This window comes from Euprymna scolopes, chromosome 25 (assembly GCF_053919585.1).
Source record: "Euprymna scolopes isolate OS-2025 chromosome 25, ASM5391958v1, whole genome shotgun sequence".
NCBI lineage: Eukaryota > Metazoa > Mollusca > Cephalopoda > Sepiida > Sepiolidae > Euprymna > Euprymna scolopes.
Window position 1 is genome coordinate 59,198,976 of NC_136506.1, and position 21,266 is coordinate 59,220,241.

General features: G+C 31.8%; 1 protein-coding gene across 2 annotated transcripts in view; it reads left to right on the forward strand.

The window, feature by feature from the left end:
* The window catches only part of LOC145247367 (Krueppel-like factor 6), a 294,094-nt gene extending 273,185 nt beyond the window's left edge, over positions 1-20,909 (forward strand). For both annotated transcript variants that reach the window (XM_080109046.1, XM_080109047.1), the window contains 2 exons: positions 10,427-10,991; positions 12,863-20,909. In XM_080109046.1, the coding sequence (XP_079965172.1) occupies positions 10,427-10,991; positions 12,863-13,050 (753 nt within the window). In that variant the 3' untranslated portion in view covers positions 13,051-20,909. The remainder of the gene's footprint in view (positions 1-10,426; positions 10,992-12,862) is intronic.
* The last annotated feature ends 357 nt before the right edge of the window (positions 20,910-21,266 follow it).

A 21,266-nucleotide genomic window follows, 5' to 3' on the forward strand; every position in this document is an offset into this window, starting at 1 on the left:
AGGATCCTATTTGTTATTTGCCAAAACTGGTGGGAACCAAGCCGCTGATCAGCTACCTTGGATTTAACAGACTGAGCATATAGCTCTCTTGCATTTTTTATTACTCTTTTACAGTGGTTGCTGGCAGTCCTGAAAGCAGCTTTAATCTCAATGCATCTATTACGTTGGTAGCTATGGAAAAAGTAATTTCTGTGCGTGATAGCAACAGCACATTCTGGGGAGAACCATGGCTGGCTGTTAGGTTTTTGTTGGAATTTTTTAGATGGTATGAATTGGTCTATGCCTACAATTAACCATTCGGTCAGATCTGATACTATAGAGGACACTTCCTTTTTAAACATGGAGTGCAGATGTAAATCAGATATGAATGTACGGAAGCTATCCCAGTCAGTCATAGAGTATCGGTATACAGTACGGTGGAGGGGTACGTCTGGGGGCTTCTTACATTTCGTTTTTATCTTAACTGATACGACGGAGTGGTCGGAGGATCCTAGAGGAAAATGAACGGTACATGAACATAGCTCAGGGGAAGTTGAGAGAAAAAGGTCTAAGAGGCTTGCATATTGATTGGGTGTATCGGGCACACGGGTGGGTTTGCGAACAATCTGAGTGAGGTCATAAGCAATGGCAAAATCATGACAAAACCTCCCCTCATCATCTGTCTTATTTGAATGGGTCAGCCATTCCACGTTATGGACGTTGAAGTCACCACAGATGTGGATATTAGCCGAGGGATGTGAAAACAGTATGTGGTCTATTTTCTCAGATATGCTCTTAAAGATAGTAACTCCGCTGTTGTGGGGCCTATAGAGGGCAAATATAAATGCAGTGGTGTTAGCAAGTGCAACCCTGAAGCACATATAGGGTAAATTAGGATCTTCTCTAGAGATATCCCTGCCACATGGGAAGCCATCCTTAATGTAGGCACATATTCCATGCCCATGGCGATCTTGGGTGTCAGATTTAGCTGTTAAATTGGAGTATCCATTAATTATGAACTCATCTAGGGAAGTGGTCGGCCCTATTCCAGTTTCACTTAGAAATAATATGTCCGGTTTCGTCTCCTGTAATTTGGTTTCAACCTCTGGAAGGTTGGAACGTAGACCCCTGATATTGGAGAAGGAGACCTGGTAGTAGGGGTCTATGCTGGAAGATGGGGTTCTAGGTTTAATCGAGTTTTTATTCTGGAGATATTTCATGTTGAGGTTTATGCGATTGCTCAATCTCATATTGAATGGATGAAACAGTGTATCAATAAGTACATGCATGAGTTCATCCCTGTTTTTCTAAAGGGATCCATATATGTTAAGGCGAAAAAGTGGATCTATATATGTTAAGGCGAAAAGGCTGCAGTTCTGTATATCTTCAGTGACAAGTGAATTTAAGGTTTGGAAAGTATTCTTGATATGATGATGAGAGACTGAGTTGACAAGATAATTTGAACTACTTTATGCCAGATATGAAATCTGGCATAAAGTAGTCAATAACTGAAGCCATCAGAGAAGCAGAAGCCATCTTGCATATAAAATAAATCATAGCCGTCACATGAATTGAGTTGTTGAAGGCAGCACAATCAACAAAGAAGGAAAGAGACATAGTGTTTGAAGAAATAATTAAATTGAAGAAATAAAAATGTTTGAGAAGGAAGAGCAAATGTGTATGGGATGATACCAAACCAATTACACTATCATGGAATTTGTCTGAGAGAGATTTCTTCTTTGTATCTCCCTCCAAGACAGTCCTCTATTCCGATTGGCTGAAACCTCTGGTGACGTTGAAAGAAGAAAGGAAGGGAAAAGTAGAAGAGTGGGGAGAAAGAGAGAAATAAGGGAAGCATACCGTAGCAGCATCATAGTAGTAGTTCACTACACCACTTCAGTGCACCTATGATCTCCTAAATGCGACTAACCTAAAACTGTTGAGATACATGGATATTGATCTGTGCTTTTCATGTGAAAGTGATCAAAGCACCTGTTGTCATATGCTCTTTGCATATCAACAATTGCTTTGCAAGTTGTCATGAACTTAGATACAATGTGAAAAAGTCTGCAACAAAGTCTGTGATCACCAGAGAACCAAAGTTTCAGTTTTCCAAGAGATAAAGAGTAAAAAAAAATAGAATTCCTTATATAAAAGTTGCTGAGTGGGGCCAGTGATTGGAGAGCGTTAATAAATCTCCTGTCACTGTACGGATCAGCAAAACAGACAATGGTTTCAACATTCTAGTGTGGAAAGATTCAAACAAGCATATCTATGTAAAAGAGTTAATTATACTTTGGGAGAACAGGGAGAAAGTACATGAACAAAAGAAAAATCGATACATCATTACATGTGGACTGCATAAGGAAGAATGTATGTGGCCATAACCATAGGCATCACTGCTTATTGTTTGAAAAGTGCTATCGTCTTCATACCACAGTTGAACAAGCATTACTATGCAATGTCAGCAAAAGTAAACTTGTTTTAGTAAAATCTTTGTTTTTATATCTTGTACAGTGGTAAAAGCTGCTAGTGGTGCCAGGGGTGGCAATGCCTCTTTAGCCACTGAAACTGTGTTAGCATCCCTGGTTGGTGGCTGATGAGGACAGAGAGAAAGAGAATGTCTATATGTATATACATATATAATTTATGTATCTATGTATGTATATAAACAAAGGTGTATATACAGTGTTCTCCTAATATTAAAATAGAGGTAGTTTATTGATTAGATGTTAAAACAAATAAAACAAGGTTATGCAGGAAACGTTTCATCAGAAAAGTTTTTTTTTTTTTTGCGTTTATATAGATCCTGTATGTGTTTGTGTCTTTGCTAGTGTGTGTACAGAGGGTCGTGCGTGTTTTATAATGTGTATGCTTTTGAAGAATGTGTTATTTCAGACATATTAACATTAAGACTGATAAATGAAGTGAAATTGTTTTTACAAGTTTTAAAATGTAACACAAATTTCCTTCTAATTGTGTTACTTTCAGCTATATGTATACGGTTATATTTGGAACAGCCTTTTGTAAGGATGCATTCATATAAATCCTTATGTTTACTGAAGATTTCATTTAATCAATTTACCAACAACCTCATATTTTTCCCATTAAGAATGCGTTTAAAAGTGATTCAAGCATTGTTAGAGTCGACATTTATATAATAGGGTTCACTTTAAATGCCATCATCATATACAAGAAATGTGGTTTCTAGTCCCTTTAGAAATGTAACTAAATAATTTAGACTACACATCTTGTAGATATTTTCACCTCAGTTTGGTTTCCTTCATAGTTCAAGCCATATTAAACCTTTGTCTACTGTAGCTAAAGAAATTAACAAGAGAATAATTATAAAAGTTCTATGAGGAGAGGTGACTTGGAACAAAAATTTTTATTCTCAACTGCATTCAGAGTTTGACAATAGTGCAAATGTGTATGTGAAAACAATTTGAAATGTGCTGTCAAAGCTTTTTAAGCCCCAAATAATGGGTATTCAATATAACTTGCTGTAAAGCAAAATATTTGTACTGTTATTATATTAACTTTTTATATATGGATAAAAAATGATAATCGGTGTGATGTCAAATCATATGAAGACAATAATACAGAAAGGACCAAGCAATCTCCCTTTTAGAGTTACCAGACAGTCAGCAGACACCCCTCTCTTCTGTCTGCACGCGAGCTAAAAGCCATAATAAAAACAATTCAGACACTCCATTATCTCTCACTTTCATGATCTCTCTCTCTCTCTGTCTTGAACTTAAACTTACCTGGGTGAATTTTCAGAGCCATATTATCTTTCAATCAGAAAATATTTAAAGAAATAACACCACAAAATTATCGCCCAGGCATCACATTATGCGACTAACGCCAAAACAAAAAATGCTCTAAACCAGGAACCACCTGGAATTATGTGCTCAAATTTTCAGCATTTATTAGTTCCTATATTGTCTATCTGCATAGCCAAACTATAGCCAAATCTATGGATATGGGTGTCAAGCCGTGGATGATTTGACACGGAATAACCCCCAAGTCAACTCACAGTATTTCTTGTATTATGAAGAAATGTAAAAAAGGCTTTGGTAACCATGCTTTGTTTCGATTGGATATATATATATATATATATATATATATATATATATATATATATATATATATATATATATATATATATTTCATAATTCCTCTAATATATATATACTTATATAAGTATATATATTAGAGGAATTATGAAATCGTAAAGATGTAATTGGATGCATCAACCAGCATCATAAAGCTAACGGACAATCAACTCAGAATTAACGCCAAGTGACTAATAAAGTTGTAAAAACCATAACTATAATGAATAACTGACCTGCCACCCAATTATGAAGAATTATTCACTTATGGAAAAGCAGAAAAGAACATTCAAAGGAGAGGTATGCTACGTCCAAAAGGAAAAATAAAAGAAAAGACTGTGTGATACATTATGTCCGAATTTGAGGCAATTTTGTGACCAGAAATTATTTCTTTTTGATATTTTTGTTTTTGAGTTGCTGCTTACAGTTAAATATTTCATATTTTCTGTCACTCAATCCCAACATCCACCTACTTCTATCTCCATTGGACAGCCAAGCAAACTTTGCAATGACATTTATGCTTAAATTTTTTTTTTTTGGGGGGGGGGCTCAGTTACTTCTCATAATATCATAATTATATATATTTTTTTCTTTGTGTTCGCCTCTCCCCACCCCCACCCCTTTCTGACTGATTGAGAGTTGTATATAATTTTTTTTGGGGGGGGGGGGATGTGTGGAGGTTCCTCCACTATGCTGAGAGATGAAATTTGGTCAATTATTAGAGCTTGTCGATTTGATTTTTATGCAAGATTATGCTCCTCCATACTTTGTTGTTGTTCATGAATTGCTGATTGCCCAATTCCTTGGAAGATGAATGGGTCGTTTTGGTTTGCACTAATAACCACCTAGAAGTCCTAACTTTTTTCTCTGGAGTTAACTGAAAAAGGCAGTCTACTTAACCAAACAAGAAATTTAGAAGAACTTGAAGGGTGAATATATGAAGTTATGACTACCATTCCACAAGAGTTCCTTGTGAAATCAGTTGATGCCATTCCTGGTCGACTTGAAAAGCTGGTGGCAAATGAAGGCACCTATGTTGAATTGTAAATAAAAGTTCATGCATTATAATTTCTTCTCATATTCATTAATTGTATAAATTATATTTCCAAAGTAAAACATTGTATGTATTTTAAAATAAGGAGTTACTTTTCAATCACTGTGTGTGTGTGTGTGTGTGTGTGTGTGTGTGTGTGTGTGTGTGTGTGTGTGTGTGTGTGTGATGTAATTTTTGCCAGATCATGAATTTTATTGACAAAAATCAAATACGAGAGTTGAGATAATTTTATTTCCAGTTATCAGAAATGAGCAAGTCGTTGCGATAAGTAATTTCCTGCCGTCTCACTTTTTGAAGATAAGTTTGAAATTCTTATTCCTGTTTATAATTACAGTGTAGAATCAATTTTATTTCAAATTTAAGCATTCTTTTTTGCTTCAATGTTTCTTCATTCTTTTCAGAAATTTAATCATTTTGTTAATATTTTATTCATTAATTTGATTCAGTTATCTTGTGTTTTATCATTATAAAGATCATTCTGTGGCAAAGATGGCATTTAGCATCTTATAGAAATAATCAGGTCGAATATAACACAACTGCAACACATTATAGCTTATGTATAGCATTCTAAAACCAATATAGACACACGTGCACATATCAGAGAGGCAGTAGCACTCTCTATATAGGGATGGCCCGTACACGCCTATATACGCCTACAAAACAAAACTATCCAAATCTCAACTAAAATCAACTTATAAGTTTCAAAAAGCACATATTCTTACAGAGAAGCGTCTTACGAATCCAGTAAGTGTCAGAACGTCGGTTAAAATGTCTTTATTCTTCTTCTTTCTTCTTTCTTTTGAGACGATGTATCTCGGTGTATGAACGGTCTCTGACAACAGTTCAAGCATCAATCGACTGCTCTTTACACGGAGAAGTGCAGTGACCCATCGCTTTTTAGCTAACTCCATAATTAAATAAGATTACGTGTAATAACAAGTTTTAAACACTATATACCCAATGTATACAGACCACTTCGAACACGGAACTTCTCTCAAAAGGGACAGCTCCAAATAATACACCGGATGCTCACAGACGTTCCAGTTTGCCAGTGGCCTATATTTCTTTGAGGTGAACGTTAAGGTTTTTTCTTTAAACAGTAACCCACCAGCGTTAATGAAGCCACGAAATCTTTATCTCAGTTGATCAAAATTGTTATAAGAGTAACCTATCAGCAAGTACGACGTCAAAAAACAATGTTATAAAAACAAATAATTCTTCAGATTTTGGACTGTAAAATATGTACAAAATGTCAATCCTGTGACCAGGATTCGAACCTAGGTTAGCACGGCCACAACGTGGGGTCCTAACCTCTAGACGATCACGGCTAACATTGACGTCTGTCGCTCTTGGCAGAAAGACACATGACTACTGTCAAACTATTGAAAAATAAGGAGGAAACTTGAAATTCTCACGCATGCGCAAAAATACACTATAGCAACCATTGTTAAATGCAGCTGAATCTCTTCGCTCGCTAAGAAAAGTAGATCAGACCAGTTCTTCTAAGAACTCACCAAACGCCAAAGGAAATAAGTTAAATTAACCGCAAAAGAAACTGCAAGAAAGTCATTTTCTAAGAACTCACTGGAAGCTGACCAAAAAGAATCAAAATCCAAGCCCTAGCCACAAAAATAACTAGATATTGTGGCTACTATACACAATCTACTAATAAAAACAAGTAAGTTTTCTAAAATAAACTACAATAAATTAACCAAGTAACCTCACACTGATTAAGACTTCATATAAAGATAACAACTACACTATTAGTGTATATACCGTTCCACACTTTAACTATTGGTGACGGGGCAGTATCTCAATTCTACGAGAGTTGTCTAGCTATAAGATAAGTGATATTATAGTAAGATACACATAAGTGTTATATGTTTACATTTAATAAAAAATGCCAAAGTCAGCACGTAGTAAAAAAGCTTAGAAAAATATAGACTATGAAAAAAAACAAAGTCAAGGTATTATCTGAGCAAAAAGAATACTATCAGAAAAATGCTGAAATAATAAAAATTAAGTATCATGCAAATCCTGAGGCAAAGAAGGCTGCCTCACGTGCTGACTCAAAAGCACGGTATAACAGGGATCCTGAGGGGAAAAAAACTGCCTCACATGCTCTTTATAACAAAGAACCAGAAAAAAAGAAGGCTGCCTCACGTGCTCTTTATAACAAAGAACCAGAAAAAAAGAAGGTTGCCTCACGTGCTGACTCAAAAGCACGGTATAACAGGGATTCCGAGGGGAAAAAAGCTGCCTCACGTGCTCTTTATAACAAAGAACCAGAAAAAAAGAAGGCTGCCTCATGTTCTGACTCAAAAGCACGGTATAACAGGGATCCCAAGGGGAAAAAAGCTGCCTCATGCACAAACTATTATAAATATAAATATCAAAAACTGCCAAATCTTTGCTAAAACGCCAAAGAATGAACCAAGAAAAATTTAATAGTGAAGGTATGAACATTTTAGAACTTTATAATACTCTAAGTGTTTTATCAGAGAGGCGGTAGCACTCTCTATGTAATATAGAACCGATGGAGGACCAAGAGGCAACTCCTAAGGCCCAAAACCCAAAGACCTAAAACCCAGCAGGAAGCGACCTGCTACTAATGGAGGTGGCAATGAGCCGCCTCCTAAAAAAGACAATACTATCATGAATGTAAGTTTAAAAATAAGACTGTAAGTAAAAATACTAATTAACAAGAATAAAAAAGCATTGGAAATGCAAAAGGATATAGGGATGGTATGCCAAAAAGTATACAAACAAGATAGCTATGAATGGCTAGGCACATGGAAATAGAATTGCATCCAAAGTATAGCCCTATAGCTTTTCTCCAATCTTCATTCCATGCCATCATTACGGTTGTAAAAAGCTATAGGGCTATACTTTGGATGCAATTCTATTTCCATGTCCCTAGCCATTCATAGCTATCTTGTTTGTATACTTTTTGGCATACCATCCCTATATCCTTTTGCATTTCCAATGCTTTTTTATTCTTGTATATATACATTAGTATCCACACACAACACATGTGCGCACACACACACACACACACACACACACACACACACACACACACACACACACACACACATATATATAGTGATTTTAGAATGCTATATATAAGCTATAATGCATTGCAACCGCTCGGTATCCACAGTTATAATCGACCTAATTATTTCTATAAGATACTAAACGTCATTTTTTGTCACAAACAATCTTTATAATGATCTAGGAAGATGGCCTCATAATTACTACATTAACCTTTCCTCAAAGAAGGCTGCTCTCAATCCCTTAAAAAAGGAGAATGTAATTCCTGGGAGTACACTCTTATGACAATAGAACCGATACTACACTGCCCATCCCTCTTAAAAGATAATAAAATAATGGATTAAATCACGTTTTTTGATTCATTTAAAAATGCTTAGTCATAAAAACATTATTTTTATAGTTCTTTGATCTTTTGACTAATATCACCGTGCCATATTTGTTCTCAGCATCTTAGAGACATCAAATTTGAATTTAAAAACAATGAATAAAAATAATAATATGCATGTTAATGAGAGGAAGAGGAAGAAGAAGAGTAGGAAATGAGGAGAGACAATCCAGAGAGAAAAAGAGACAACCAATTAGTTGCTAGCTTTCTAGTCCACCACCCCCTTCCTCCTTGCACATGTATGTAGGTCGGTAATAATGCTTGCGGGTGAGGTTAATAGTTAATAACAATTATTCAGTTTAAGTTTAATTAATTACTGTTAATATTAACAAAACTATTGCACATATGTAGACAATAAAATTAAAAATGAATACCAATATCAGTTTATGTACTGTCAATTACTTTTTTTCTGGTTAGATTATGGCGCATAATTTTTTACCTCATATTCTTTGCTACCAGCCATTCGATTCCTGGTCTCCCACCCCTGGTGCTTCTATAACGTCTCTCTTGGACAGTCATCGATATGCAAATTAATGCATATCAAACTATCGATATGAGGTTCTAAAATTTTTATTGTTTGATGATTCTCCATTTGATTGTGTATGAGGTGTTTGAATCTTTGAGGTTTTATATGGTTCTCGCTAAAGAGGTGATATCTTGCGTGTCTGAATATCTCAAGGTACTTTTAAGAGTATTGTATCTTTATTTAAATCTTGTGTCATACCAATATAGATTTCACCTTTTGTGGTGTTGGTGGTGCCTGAGCTAAAATGGATAATTTTCCACCGTAGTGAATAAAACAATATTCTAAAAGAGTGAATACCTAAATTTGTAACGTCATTTATACCAAATAAATTTGGAAAGGTGAAATGGAACACAAATTTTGAAAAATCTATAACTCATAAGATAAAACAGATAAACCATGATTTAAAAAAATGCATGATAAAGAGAAAGTCAGCAGATAACATTTATATGATGGAAAAATGTGTATAAATATTTTTTTTAAATTTTGAATTGGATTTATAACAATAGTAGTAAATATGAACAGGCACTAAGCTCAGTGAATAGGATCGTATTACATTAATATAGTTCAGACATAAAGCTAATGTATGAAAGGTTAATAACTTAATAAACCTAAATGAAATCACTTAATATAAGCAAAAGTTGCCTCTCCATAGTTTTTAAAACCATATGAAGATGGAGTATCTTATACAAATTATGAACGGTGAATGTCTTAAAGGGCAGTTAACCCCTAATGACTGGAAATTATTGGCCCAAATCTCCGGAGAGATGAATAATAACTTTCATGACAATCACTCTTAATGACTGAGTAGGTGCATGGCGTGATATGAGAGTGTGTGTGTATTTTGCTCTTCTGTAGTAACATAAATAATAGAATATGTTGTAAAAAGATTTGACTAGATTTTTGATTTGGATTACGAAATGAGGCTGACATGTTTTCAAAGACACTGGTGTAAGTCACTTCTTCCTCACACAAAGGTGAAGTCTTGTCAATTAATAGTTACATGTAATGCTCCACCGAGGAAATGCAAAGAAAAAAATGAATTAAGTAGATGACCTGATGGAACAGAATGCTGTGGTGAGAATGTGACACAAGGGCCTATACTCGCTCCTGTTACAATCAGCACCAGAGATCACATGATGGACAATGTAAGGTGACACATGCTTATGTTTCAGCAATTCATTCACTATGTTACAGACATCTTTTTGGAATCACAACCCCTTAAACGAAATAAGAAGACACGCTTAATATTTTTTTTATTTTGTATTTATTTATCAAACGATTTTGTCTAATACTGATTTTTTTTTTTTTTTCAGAATTGTCTTGAAATGGAGCGTTATTTAAAGAACGAGCCGCAATTAACTGCATTTAAAAAACTTAATTCTGATTTGCGATTTTCCTGGGAAAGTTCTATTGAAGAAGATGAAGATGATGAAGATGAGGAGAACGAAAGTGGGGAGAGTGAAGTGCGTTTAGAAGAACTTGAAGATCTCCATCTGGAGGACCGAATGATGGATTCGATTAGTGTCCACAGTTTTGGATCTTCATCGAGCAGCGTTTCATGGGATAGCAATATCAGCGAGCCACCTGTGTCTCCATCAAAGCCGGCCATAAATGATGGGGATTATTCACCACTTCTTATAAACAAATGCCGTGCCAATTACCAGCATAAAAAGAACACTATATATTCTTCATTGACAGAATCTAAACAAATGCGACCTTATTCTTTGCAATCTGGACGAATCTCCCACGTGATGCGAAAATTGGACGGAGGCAACAGCACTGATCTTCGCAAAAAAATGCACAAATGTTTTTATGAAGGCTGCAAAAAAGTTTATACAAAAAGTTCTCATTTAAAAGCCCATCTCCGGACGCATACAGGTGAGTGAAAGTTTCAGTTGTTCTTTTTCATCTTTGGATTAATGTTCTTTTAATGAAAAACTTGTAAAACAAACACAGGCATGCAACGCAAGTGCAGGACATGTTAGGTTAGAAATTTTATTTTGCACCCTGTCTAAGAAGGAGATTCTAATGGTTGGTGCACTATGCCATATATATATATATATATATATATATATATATATATATTGTTTATTATGCAAACATTATTGGTTACATATGTGCATAGATGTTTCAGTAGAATTTTAATTCAACAACACCACCTCATCAAACAAACAAAAAAAAGAGCAATAGGAGTTTTGGAGGGAAGTGTGTTGAAGGAAGAGAGTGGGGATGGAGGTTTAAGAAAGAGAGGGAAGTACAATCTCATGCGGTCAAGCTGTAGCTGTGGGGGAGTATTAGTATTATTTTAACTTGGCGGTTGTTTATTGGCCTAAGTTTTTGCTTCCTTCACCACACCTCCCTCCAAAACACGTACTGCTCACATTCACAAAGTATACACCCCACTTTCTTCCAAAGTGTAAACCACACCCGAATATCCTATAAAAAACGAATGTAATTTTGACTATATACTCAATATCGCTCCTTTTTTTTTTGTTGATCTGATGAGGTGCTTTCCTTGAATTAGGATTCCACTGAAACATGTATGCACATATGTAACCAATAATGTTTGTATAATAAACAAATTATACACCAGCTCTATCCTCCATTGAGAACTCTTTAATAATCACACGAGTTTCATCGGATTTACCTCTACGAAACCAATCTATACAACCATCACACACACACACACACGCATATATACATTTAACAACATCCCAATGAATGGATTGACTATGATACTTACGGATTTAAAGGCGGGCGAATAAAAGATATATTTACCTTACTTAAAAATGCTAGTTTTATTTTTGATGTTTTTAAACCCCCACCCACTCTTTTTGCTGATGAGAAGACTTTGTTTTATAAGATCAGATGATAAAATTATTGTTCAAGACATATTGTCTGTCTCAATAAAAACATTGTTTCCGAAACGATCGTACAATTTATTGATTTTATTTGTTCTTCCTTTTGAAACCGATTTTTAATTATAAATTATGAATCATTTTACTCAATATTAAAATAGCTCTAGGATATCTATGCCTATCGAGCTTATTATATATCTACATTACAACGAGCACTGTTTTCTTTTAATTGTATTAATGCATTTACTAATACATTAAAATAAACTCTGCTCTTTAGACTGTTGTTCTAATTCCCTTAAAATATACCTTTCATACTGAAATATACATGTACATTCTTTTTTTCTTTTCGATAATAAGAAACAAAACAAATTAATTATAAAATACTGTAACTCACTGTTTCCTTCATTAAATCTATGTAGGATTTTGGGGACTTTATAGAAGAATATTGTTAAATATTATATTGTTTTTTTTTATTTTAAGATTTAAGAAGTGCACACTTTAATTGGACCAATTGATTATATGTTGATTATGTGTAAATTATTGTGTGTAAATTGTTCTTTTTTTTTCTAATTTGCTGTTAATCTATTTTCTATTTATTTATTGTCATATTTTTTCTTTCTAAGCAAAAATATTTCTATTTTTTCTGAGGAGTATATGTACAAGAAGATTCGATATTGGCATGATAATCAATTGTTACTGCATAACGAAACAGATGAGTAAACAGTAATAATTTTAATATGCTGAATAAGTTTCTTGGATGGAAAAATAAATATTTGGATCTTGGAATTTCATTGGATTTACCTCTAAGTTATTCTTTTTATTTATATTATTGTTACTGAAATGGCAATTTAATGTAATGAATACATATCTTGATTTATTTTCTTTATTCAGGAGAGAAACCTTACAAGTGTACGTGGAGTGGCTGCGATTGGCGTTTTGCTCGATCAGACGAGCTGACTCGTCACTATCGCAAACATACGGGTGCTAAACCTTTCCAGTGCAAACATTGCGAGCGATGCTTCTCGCGTTCTGACCACCTCGCATTACACATGAAGCGACATTTGTCTGTGGAACTATGACATCGCACAACTGGCGAGAGACCATTCAAATGGACAGCCAATCATTACCACTACCTACGCGTCGCAACTCTCACCAATACAGACAACAAGAGTGGACAATATCTTTTGTTGTTTCTTGAACTATTCATCATTAAAAAAGGAAAAATATAAGAAAAGGAAAAAAAAGGAAGAAACGACTTAAAAAAAAGGAATAATTTTGCTCCCTCTTGATATGACGAATTGTTCATACATCTTATTAATTTTATTATGATTGTTTTAACTATGGTTATTTGAATTGACTGCAAATTCTTCAACTGTGATATTTTTCGCTCCTTTTGCATTTGTATCTAAAGCTTTTATAATTCCAAAAAACAAAAAAGAAAAAATAGATGAAAAAGAAATCATTAGAATTCTCTCCATGTTCATCTGCCAACTCATGTCATGCGCCCACGATTTTTTTTTTTTTTTCACGGTTTTTCCACAGGAAAATGCATTTCAATGATAGACTAACTTTTCAAATTCCTTATTTGGTTGCATTTTTTATTTTGTTGTAATGTTCTCCCAACTTGGATTATTATATGCAAGGAATCATTATACAATAGTGTGACATCATAAGCAATTCTTGTTAGCTTTTTATAAGTCTTCAGACGGGTCTTAAGAATTGATTTTATACACACACACATACATACATGCACACACACATACATACATATATATATATATATATATATATATATATATATATATATATATATATATATATATGCACACACATATATTGAATGTTTGTCTATATTTTCAATGGCAGTGGATTGATTCTGTTAAGTTCTGCTGAGATGACATTTTACAGCATTTATGGTGAGGATGTTTGTTTAAAGTTGATTCGTTTGCATTATCAAATTATTGTCCATATTTTGCAAAATTATCTAACCATTGCAGAACATGAGAAGCAGATCGTAAGTTATTAAACAATATTAACAATAATAATGATTAAACAATATTAACAATAATAATGATTAAACAATATTAACAATAATAATGATTAAACAATATTAACAATAATAATGATTAAAGATAAAACAGACAAAAAAAATCTAAGATGTTAATCATTTTCTGAGAACATATGAAGTAGACATTAATCTTTCACGTTATCCAATGTTTGAAGAAAACAGATTTTGCGCTAAAAAAGTTTTATTTTACTCTTAACTCATTAATGTCTTTCGTTTTTCTACCAGAAGAAAAAAAAACAAACTGTGCCTTTCTAAATGACAGACTCAAAATATATCATAGTACAACATATCTGTCATTTTATGCTTATATTTATAAAGAACTACCAGAACATTCATCTCAGTTTTGCAACAACGCTTTTTCAAACATTAATTATATATATATATATATATATATATATAATGCTACTTAAATATATATATTTATTTATATATATATTTATTTATATATTTATATATATAATGCTACTTAAACTTAAGTTTATAGTATTTATTTCAACTGTCATCAAATGATTTTGATTCTGGAAAAATCGTCTTAAGGGTTTTAATAAGAAATTGAGATTCAATAAATTCATACTTCGGTTTTATTATATGAATCAAATTTCAGAAATAATTTCAAAGATGTGCTGCAGCCATATCAAGCCCTTCTTAACAATCCTTTAAAATATCCCAGAGAAACTGAAATTTTTGTGATGATTTATTAATTGATGTCTAATACCTACTGTCAAAATTAAATTAAATAAAGCCTACATTGCTCACATATATGCCTAATGACTATATTCCAAAGTTTATAACAATCAATAAATTAGTTTTTGAGTTTGCCTCTCAAAAACATACACATAAACATTATACATTAACATACATGCATTAAGATATATAAACATACATATATAAACATCCATACATAACCATACATACATTAACATACATACATTAACATATATATGCATAACATACATACATAAACATAAATACATTAACATAAAAACATAAATATGTATATGTACATAAAGATATATATATAAACATACATACATACATAAAGATGTATACATCAACATATAGACATAACCATGTATACATAAAAATATATACATTAATACATACACATAAACATACATACATAAAAATATATACATAATATATATACATAAACATAAATACATAAAATATATAAATACTATCCACATAAACATATATAAAAATATATACATAAACATATATAAATACATAAAAATATACACACAAACATATATACAAACAAAAAAATATACACATAAACATATACACATGCAGAGATAAAACTGTGGATGCTAGCACCTCTTTTCTTGAAAAATCCTTTATTTTGGTTGACAGTTCAATGTTGCTTGGCCTTTGTTGTGGTTTACAATAATGTCTGCTGAGAAAACACAATAAAAGCGTACAGCATCGATATTGAATCAGTGATATCACATTTCACACAGATAATTACAAAACGTTTGCAAATATAATGAAGTGGGCATAAAAAAATGGCATCTTTTCAAATTAATTTATTCTTTTAAAATATAATCATTATAGAACACTAATTACATAGAAAAAATGTTGATTTTTTTTTTTTTTTTTTTAATTCGGATAATTCCATGTTATTTAGAATTGAGTTTATATCAAAGCAATTTGGTTTTTTTTAAGGTTTTAGCTGTAACATATATATATATATATATATATATATATATATCCGTTCGTTTGGTTAATTTTTGTTTTCATTCAGTTTGAGAAATGAAAATCAAAATAATGATGAAAGATATCTATAGGAAAACATGAATTTTATACATAGTATCAGCTTTGTACATTAATAATATTTAAAGCTGGAAACTCAGAAAACTCTCCAACAAAATTTGAACGTTTGCATTAATGTGACCCCTTTTTAGTCAAGTGTGCTTTAACCACACAATCATTCTGAATATGTAATAATGCAAAGCTGAAAGTACTTCAAAAGTTGAATAGTTCTCACTGATATCTTTCACTGTGTTTGGTCACCATTTTTGCTCAATTTTTTTTAACATCGATTAATCCAGCATGAAACGTTATTAAATGTGATATATTGAATTTTACAGGAAGATAATTTTGTTATCTACTTTGCCTTTATACCTGTATGTTAATAATCTGTTACGTGGAGACAAACATGAGAGAAAAATGGAAACCTCCACAGGATTCGCATATCTGCACCAAAATGACCATTTTCTATTTTTTTTATTTTACTGCATTTTTCACAATATCAGTCATGGGTGTTGCTCTTTTACAAAGTTGTCACTTTGTTGCAGACGTTTGAATCAAATTATTTCGCCATTGTTTTTAGTTGGATTATTTTGCTAAATAACTTTGTTGTAGCACAGTGGGCAACATATAATGATTAGACCAAAATATCAGTATCAGAAATGATCAGATTCAAAAAATGGCAGCTTCTGCCATTTTTTCTATTGATGAATTTTCAACTTTTGAAGGTGATAACATAGAGGATCAGGTAATACCATTTAGGGATGGGTTGAAGTAAAGGTAAGAAATCAATTTCTGGGGTCGGCTTGGGATGATGCATTAACTTTAAAGTGAAACTAGTCACTTAAGTATTTTTAATGAATCACCATTGTTCACAAGTTGAATCAAATACCAAATTCTCTTCTGTCCTCCAATTGTAAGAAATTGCTTTAAAAGCATTTTATTGTAGTGTTTACTCTAGTGAAATATGAAAAACAGGCCAACATATGAGCTTAAAAATTAATCTGAATTTGATGTCAAAATGGATGACCACTATTGAACTAAAATAGCAAATATCTACACATGAAACAATTTCAAAAGTGAAAATTACTCTATTTAACAATTAAACTTTTGTTTTCTTTTTTGTTGCAGTTTTCAGAAATTACTTCCAATTATACAGCTACAATCTTCACTGTGCCATATCTTTGCTCATAAGTCGAGCAACTTTTCCTTGTTGAATTATTTGTTAAAAAGTTTTGCCATTGATTCCTCATTTTCATTTAGAACTGATTATGGCTGATTCTCACATGTGCTGTCCTGACAAGGTTCACAACACTGCACTCAACTCTATACTTCTTACAACTACATCTAAATGTTAAGCATCAAGCTGATTGGTTACAGTGAATCATGTTAACCAAGATGACCAGTGTCATCGTTATTGTCATCACTAATGCCTCTCTTGAATAACCCATCTCCATTTATTAAAGTGCAGGTTTTCATTCATATCCATCCAATCCACAATCTGATGAATAATATGTCACTAATTTTTCACCAAAACTAACTTGATCTCACTGATAATAAATAGTCAAACACTTTCTATAGTAATTTAATCTTTGGAACCATTGCGGATAATTTCTTTACACACATTATTTTTTAACACTGAAATCAGGAGGTCATGTCATCAACTGTGTGACGATGTATTCGAACAATAGACATAACAAGAAAATTTTTCAAGTTTTTAAATTGTACACATGAGAATCCTCTTTCATCAGATCGAAAGAAGAGTTTCCTGCTGTCTATTTCTCCATGATGTGAAAGTAATACAAGTCTGACTAATTCAGATCTGCTCAAAACTTGTAACTACACAAAATGACATGGTTAGAGTTAAGGTAATCTACACATAAACCTGAAAAGCTTGAAGTGTTCATTTTTGGGGATTTTTGCTAATTTGATATATTTTTCTAATGAAGAGTAATAAGATTGCTTTTTAAAAGATATGCTGGAAGTAGTTATTATGTATTCAACAAAAGACGGCTTAATCTTTATTCAATTAATGCTTTGTGAATATTTTTATACATAAATTATATAAGTATTGAGAAAGTATTTCAGGGAAAGTAACCAGATGCAATAGTTACAAGCTCACCCTTTAAAAGTGTTATAGAAGAAATATATACAAGGTGGTGAGCTCTTGGAAATTACCCCAAACATAATAGGGTTAAATATATATTCAAAATGGCAGAGCTGCTATCTTGAATTCTGATCATACTTGATGCTCATTGGTTGATGTTTTGTATTTTAATCACTTATGTTAAACAATTTCTTGTAATTCTTTTGGAGTTACCCACCATTTATTTCATTTTGTCTATATTGGATGAAGAATTGTACCAGTGCATTATTGTTGCAAATGATTGGAGTAAACTTATTTATATAAGTCCATTTAATGAAAGTAAATTTATCATGAACGCACTTCACTTTATGCAGACAACTTGAAAATTTAATTTTGTTTTAGATTTCTTTATTGCCAGTGACACATCATGATTTTAAATCATTTAAATAAAACATTAAAATTTAAAAAAACTTTTTAAATAAGTATGTTTTTGTTCTTGGACGATTTGTAATTTAAATCATTCCCTATTTTCGAAAGAACATTTTCGAAAACACACACTCACACACACATATATATATAAGCAAAAGATAAAAAAGAGAAAGTGGTAAAGTGGTATAAAAGACTTTTCAAGAACAGTCTTAATCTTTTAGACCATTCTCATTTTGAATGAAATAGTATTCTGCTTTGCTTATTTAATTATTTTTGTTTTGGCAAATTTTATCCTTTTTCAATATATATCTATATATATATCTATATCTATATATATATATATAGATAGATGACATTTTTTGTTATTATAATTATTTGCACTTGATTCTTCAAAATGAAATTGCTTTCTGAAGTTGCAGTTTTTTCAATTTGCAACTTACAATCCACCCTAAACGCTTTTCTATAATTCTGTAAATATGGTTATATGATTTTACTTTAATGAGATGAGTGAACTCTGCTGAACACAATTTGAATAGCAACGCTATTTCTTCTACTTGTTTTTATGCTTTGTTATTTTTTATACTGTTAATTACTGTTAATTACTGTTAATTACAAAAATTGTTCTTGTCCTTCTTGCAACCATCATCAGCATCATTCCATAATCATTGTTTTCATCATAAATGTCCACTATTATTGCTATATTCAAAATAAATTTATGCATATAGTTCATCATCAATAAACCTTAAATTAGCAATAATAATAATAATAATAATAATAATAATAATAATGCCACTTATGTGTAAATTTTGTTGTTTTATATGCAGAGAAACTACTGATTCTATTTATTGCAATTTAAGATTATTATTCCTTGTTCTTGTACTAAAATGCTTATTTCGATAGAATTATAGCTTGATCTCTTGAAAATAACTTGAATGAGAAAAGGCAACAAAATGTTGGCTTTACTTGTGCAAAATAAATGATGGGTCAAAAGTCTTGTAGCAAACACGTTACAGAGTCCACATAATGGTTGAAAAATTATAAAACTTTTTTCATCTTGAGTAGAACTTTATGAATATTGTGCCTGTTTTTAAATATATATAGTTACACCCCTCCACCCTCTCTCTCTCTCTCTCTCTCTCTCTCTCTCTATATATATATATATATATATATATATATATAAGCACATGTTTTCTTTTTACTACTAATCAGTGTGGCTAGACATAATGAGATTGAAATCGAGACCCCAACCCCAGTGTTTTGGTGCCCGGAAGTGGAAGAAATCATATTAAATTTAGTTACATTTTTTATGATAGTGATGACCAAAAGTACTCCATTCTTTTTATGGAAGAGCATAAATATATATATACATATATATCTATAATATAAAGCTGTGTGTGTGTTTGTGTTTGGTCACAAATAGGCTCTTATATGGTTGACTATTTTAAAAAACTGATTACATATGATGATAGAAGATGTATCCAGACACAGGAATGGGTATGTTTGATCTGGCAGAACGGTGGTTCATTACAATTGTGGGGTCTACGTTTGCACCTGGTCCACAAAGTATGGAAATAAAAAATTTAAAAATAAAAAAAAAACGTTTACAAGTATTTTTGATATAGATGTACATAAGAATACTTTAAGTATGTTTTAACTTAAATAGGGATGGTATAATAAAATTGTGGGGTTTGCGTTCGCGCCTGGCCTCCATAGAATGGAAATAGGCACAAACTTTAATAAAGACTTTTCATATCTATCTGCTTAAGTATACTTTGATAATTATGTTTCAGTTTGAAGAAATATTGTATAATAAAATTATGGGGTGTTCGTTTGCACCTGACCTCCATAGAATTGAAATATGTCACAAAGTTTAACAAGGTTTTTTAATATAGATCCACAGAATATTGTGATAAGTGTTTCAGTGTGAACAGGTATGGTATAATAAATTATGGGGTTTATCTATTTTATTTTTACTTTCATCATATTTTGCTTTGGTTTTGATACCCCCAAATTCAACCCAAATTTACAACCCTTCCTTTTCATAACCTATCATACTTTCATAAATCAGAGTCCATTTTCTGTAGGCTGTTTTTGAACCCAGTCAATGACGGGTACTTTTGCTAGTGTATATATATATATATATATATATATATATATACATATATATATATATATATATATATATATATATATATATATATATTCATTGAAAGCTGAAGGATTATTATTATTATTATTATTATTACTACTACTACTATAAGCCTTGAAATTGTTTAAGTGTGGTTGACTAATTATAAATAGTGTACACACACAATCCCTAAATCGAGACACACCTCTTTAATTGATGCTGCCATGATATCATAAAAACATTAAGTGGATGCTGCTTTTATGATCTTATTTCCCTAATTTTTTTAAACAGCTCAAAATCCATGTCATTTTTTAAAGCAATGGGATGTTAATATTTTGTTATTATATTTTTACACGCATAAGAATGAAAGGGAGTGATTGAAAAGAAGAAAGAACAAATTATAAATATATATAAGAGAGAATCATACATACATATATATATATATATATATATATATACAATAAAATATTCAATAATTTCTTGTTCTGTTTGTTTTATCATTTTGTCTGATATGAGAAAAATGTGTTCTTTATATGCTGCAGAATTTAAATGTTCCTCGGAACTTAAACCAAATTTCAACAAGAAACACTTCCTGATTTAGACCTAAAACATTTTCTTAAGCGTAAAAAGTGTTTGATATTATAAAAAGTTTTTGATATTATAAAAAGTGTATTTCTATAATCTGAGTTTTATTTGATTATTTAAGTTGCAACAAAGAAATCAGGAAGTGTTCATGTGACATATTTGTGATTACCGGTTCAAGTTATCATTCAGTTAAATACATTTACAGTAAATATGTCCATTTCATTGCATTCTTTTCCTGTCTGTATTGTTT